Source organism: Centruroides sculpturatus, unplaced genomic scaffold (assembly GCF_000671375.1).
Source record: "Centruroides sculpturatus isolate CEXI.00-Female unplaced genomic scaffold, Cexi_2.0 scaffold75, whole genome shotgun sequence".
In the NCBI taxonomy this organism is placed as follows: Eukaryota; Metazoa; Arthropoda; class Arachnida; order Scorpiones; family Buthidae; genus Centruroides; species Centruroides sculpturatus.
Window position 1 is genome coordinate 1,034,992 of NW_019384342.1, and position 5,470 is coordinate 1,040,461.

The 5,470-nt window shown below is 31.2% G+C and overlaps 1 protein-coding gene across 1 annotated transcript in view; it reads right to left on the reverse strand.

The window, feature by feature from the left end:
- Positions 1-5,470, reverse strand: part of LOC111634553 (WD repeat and HMG-box DNA-binding protein 1-like) — a 152,440-nt gene that overhangs the window by 46,667 nt on the left and 100,303 nt on the right. The window contains exon 16 of the mRNA XM_023379355.1: positions 68-252. Coding sequence (XP_023235123.1) covers positions 68-252 — 185 coding nt within the window. The remainder of the gene's footprint in view (positions 1-67; positions 253-5,470) is intronic.

The following is a 5,470-nucleotide window of genomic DNA, read 5'->3' on the forward strand; positions in this document are numbered from 1 at the left end:
ATAAAAAATATTTTATGATTTTTTTTATATAAACACAAATAGACATTCAATTAAATATAAAACTAACCTTGCATTCTCTTTGTCTTTAGAACATGCAAGTAATAACCCTTCAGTAGATAAAGAAGCCATAGTATGATTCAATGAATTTATTAAATGAATTGCATGATGTATGCTAGTATCATGAAATTCAACATCAATAGAATTTTCTTCTTCAGTATTATAACACTTCACAATTCCAATGTTATTCCATACCTAAAATTAGCAATTTTTGAAAATAAATTATTTAATTTACATAAAATAATAACACTAGTAATTTAAATTATATCAAATCAAATACAAAATTTTCATTAATGGTTAATTTAAAAAATCTTTCAAACTACAAAATATAAAATCAATAAGAAAAACAATTACTATGAAATTATTAATGAATAAATGTGTTATTACATATTTATAAAATAATAAATTGTATTATATACATATAATATAAATATGGATTTTTATGTGCCAATCAATTTTATTAAAAAATCAAATATTAAAAAATTACATCTGAGTACAACTTTCCTACTGTTTTTTGTTAATGTAATTAAATTGTATATAGGGAAAAAAGTTGGTTAATTTTAATTACAAGTAAATACAATATAGAATAAATATTTCTAAAAATTTTATTATTATGTATAATTTAGTAATATATATAAATACACATATAACATATAAATATATAACAATACGATTTAAGTAATTTTGATCAGAGCTAACCTCATAACAATACTTACATAAAAGTATGCTATTATTTATACAATTTTTACAGTATTCTATATTAGTTCAAAGATATATATGCTGTTTGCTTTTATTTGCAATATAAATTTGCAAATAAAAACAAACAGCATTTGATATATATCTTTGAACTAATATACAATACTAATTAATTTGCATATAAATTTTTTAAAACTGATTCAAAACTATAGTTCTTAAACTCATACTTTGCATATATGTAATAGACATAGCAGACAGAAAAAATATGGTAACTCAGAGTAATCATAATTATTTTACTTTCAAAGACAGTACAATGATTTTTAATGAAAATAATAATAAAATACTTTCTTACTGGAACTACACTATAAATAAAAATCAAAACCTTTAAACAATCCAGCAAATTGTTTTTTAATATCTTAAAAAACGATTTGCTGGAAATACCACATGCAGATCTTGGAATTGGCAGATTTAGTTTGCCACACATCTTTCTTTCAATTTGAAGATAAAACTTACTTACAGGCACGGGGCGTACCGATGGGTAGACCCATGTCAGCTATACTCTGCGAATTAGTGTTGCATAAACTCGAAAAAGATATACTCCCCTCGTTCCAGGAAGATATATTGTCTTACGCAAGGTATGTAGATGATGTCTTTATTTTGTGGAAAGATAATCGCAGAGTTAACCAGTTTATAGATCTGATCAACGATAACCCATGTGGATTAACTCTGGAGCTGGAGCAGGGGTTAATGTCCAGAGTCGTAGACTGTCATGGCGGCTCTTCCTGTTTTAGCCTCGAAACCGGACCGCTTTGGAGACGACGTGTCACGTGATGACGCGAGCAAACGGCAGCGGCTGTCATGGCGGCTCACCGCTGATTCCAGCAAACNTTTAAACGAGGCTTAATTTTCTAATTTTTAACGATACAATAGCGATGATTATTATTTTAAAAAATTTTTGTCAGGCTTAACATCGATGAAAATTCAACGCGAAGTAGGTTAATAGCAATATACTAATATACTAATTACATGGGATATAATAATATACTACACTAATAATGGATTTTTTCATACTTTTCAGTTATCCGACTTTTCAATTATCCGACCAACCCCAGTTCCCAATTGAGTCAGATAATCGAGGCTCTACTGTATACAGAAACAAAAAAAATAATAAAAAAAAAACAATAAAAAAAATAAACTTTCAAAAAGTTTATTTTTTATTTGTTTATCTTTTTAAAGAATATTTGTTTATCTTTAAAAAAATTATAAAAACTTACACATTAATTTACATAATTTTAGAAAAGTAGTGATAAAAAATTTTAATAAATTGAAAATGTTATAATTTATATATTTATTTTAACATTTTGTGTAAAATGGACCACTAACAGACAAAATAATAAATAACTTTAAAAAAATTCTCTGTGACCACTTTTCTAAAATAAATCATCCCTTGATGATTTGTATATTAAAAAAAATCTTAATATTTTTAGAATTTGTAAGAAATTTAGTAGAATATCATATATATATTAAAATTTTTCTACTTTACACATTGTTTTGCATAGGTTATAATTTATTTTTTTCAAAATTATAATAGTAATGGAATTTTTTATAGCTAAAATTCCATTACTATTATAAAAAATTACTATTTATTAAAAATAATTGACTTGATAATATTAGAAAAAAATTAAATGATAATATATATAATTGAAGAATAATTAGACAGTAATTCAAGACATTTTTAAAAGTTCATGGATAAAATATAAAAAGGCTGTTTAGTTATACTGTATTTAAACAATTAATTATACTGTATTTAAACAATTAAAACATCTAAATTTTTATCATTAAAATCTTTCAAAATGAATAAATAAAAAAAAAACCTCTGAACAGGATTCTAACATAAAAACTTATAATAATTATATTACATTAAAATTTATAACTTTTGTAAAATTTAAACAAAGTGATGAAATGCTAATAAGTTGAAAAAAATTTGACAAGAAAAATTTTTTAATGCCAAGTTTGTCTCATCACTGGATTCACACAAATGTACAAACAAGAAAACAGAACAACATTTTCAAACATTGAGATTAATAGATTTGAATATGATCATTGACATATGACATAACAATTTTTAAAAATTTCTAAAATGTAGCTTAGTTAACAAAACTTTGCCAAAATCAAAGTAAATAAAAAAAAACAAATAAATTTATAAAATTAGAATAAACACATAATTAAAATAAAATACAGCAACATTTAAATCAAAATTTAAGACATTCATATGTGGAAGTAATTATTAAGAGACCCAAACCCAAGTATCTAAATTCAAAGTCTCTGTTTCTTATTTAAAATCAAGCCAGCTTTAGTTATGATAACAAGTTCTTTTAGAGTCCTCAAAAAACAAAAAATTTTTTTTAGTGTCAGACAAGACATAATTATCTTAACTTCTTCTATCTCAGCATTTAATTTCTACTTTTGATTGAAATCAATTCTTCTGACAGACTCTTCCTTTTTTATTCACTTCTTGATGTTCTCTCATTTAATTCTTTCAGTAAATACCTAATAAGTAATTAAACAGAAAACATAGTATTATGGTCTCCATCTACTGGAATCTTATACAGCAAGTCTTTACTTAAGATCACTTTGTTATAATATTGTTGAGGAAAGATACAAGTACTGTACAGTGCATTTGTATACATTTTCAATTACTATTGTTGAATTTTCTTTATAAACAGTGAAACTGATTCAATGAGTTGGGAAATAAAACTGGATGTTGAAGAAAATCCAAGTAAATGAATATTAACTGAATTATATCTTGTTTATATCAATTAATCTATGATAGAATTGGTTTCATTCTATTCTATCATATATTGTTCTTGTTTAACATTACAATTTCAAAGAAGATACTGATGATGTTAAATGAGACTTACTGTATACCAGTATATGCTTTTTTGAATTTTCTTTAAAGATCCATTTTGTTTCTAACCTATGAAAAGCGTTTGAAGGGGTATAGAAAACCTATACCCCTTCAAACGCTCAGTGACGATGCTGTGAATGGCTTTTTCGAGCAGCCTTGTTGGTGACTTAGCTTTTCTACCACCAATTCCACCGCTTTTGTTCAGTTGTTACGGTGGGTAGATGAAGGCGACGACCCGCACATCAGTCTTGGATTTCATGTCCCTTTTCCCTTCGATATGTCTGCAGCCTTGCTTCTGTGCACTTAGGGACCTTCTACTTCGTGAGAATGATGCGCTCCAGCACCATCAGCAGATATTGGAGCTGGCTCATCTAATGTGCTACACTTTGGTTTTCCAGTTCAACAACGCTGCTTATTTACAAAGACGAGGTGTGCCCAGGGCAGCCCGCTTTCGGGGGATCTGTACGAGCTAGTCGTGAGGCAGTTAGAGGAGAGAGTGTTGCCCAAATTCTTACCATACATTAGTCTATACTGAAGATACGTGGATGGCATCTTTATACTTTGGAAAACCACACTGCATCTCGACAATTTTTTGTCATGCATGAACGACAGTGCTTACGGCCTCACCCTCAGCTTAGATCAGGTTAGCGACTTGAGCGCACATTTTCTAGATGTTAACATACGTCTCAAGGATGGTAAGATAGAAACGAGCGTATACCGTAAACCGGACCAACTACCACTATTCATCCCCGCGAACTCCTCCGACCCGTTTTTCTACAAGATTGCGGCCTTTTGTGCCCTTACCAAATGGGCCTTCACTCACCACACAAACGATTGCGACACCCGGTTAGAGCTCTGACACATTGAAAAAATTGCCGTTGAGCATGGCTACAGTAAACGCATGGTGCGCGGTTTAGCCTGTGCCTACGCCCATCGTCCCCCACACCACAGCGACAACCCCCTGCCGCCGCCAGACGACAACCACCAGCCCGATAAGAATGTGAGCCGTGCAGTCGTCAGATTCAACCAACATTTAGACCCCCTATACAGGGAGATAGCTTGCCGTAACCACACAAAGATCACGTACATGAGAACCGGCACTATTTACGACCTGCTGCGCAACGCCAAGGATGCGATGGATCTCAGCAGGGCCCCAGGTGTATACGCCATTCCCATCAGGGATGACAGGTTCCATAGGGACTTGATTTACATTGGCTCCACCATCCGCTCAACTCAAAAACGAATACGAGAACATCAAGCTGATATTAAAAATAACAGGCACACCACTGCCTTATCGACCTACGTCACAGACTCTGAAATTCACAAGCGGACTTCCGGAATACCAGACTAATTAGACAAGCGTTCCGAACAGATCACATCCGACACCTGGAGGCCTGGGAGATTCATAAAGCTAACTGTCGGGGCACCTGCATCAACAACAAAGATGGTGAAATGATTGCGCAGGCGTGGAGGTATTTGTTCGAGGAATTCGAACAGGGACAGTCGGAGGGGTGAAACCCAACGTGCACGATTATTTACATCTCTGGCGACATTGTTACAATGGTCAGGAAGAAACATGGTCAGTCACCACCTGAAGCAGACCTCAGTGGAGGTTGAAAGCGTTTGCGGAGTAGTTAAAAACATAACACTTGTACAGAAAGGTTTTCATGGATTATTATTACTCAACAAAGTGTTAAGTTGTTGGAAGTCGTTTTGTGTTAAATAATATTATAAAGTTACAGAAAGAATTTAATTCTAATAAGTAATAATATGACCAAATAAAAAACACTAGATCTATGTTGGTCAAAC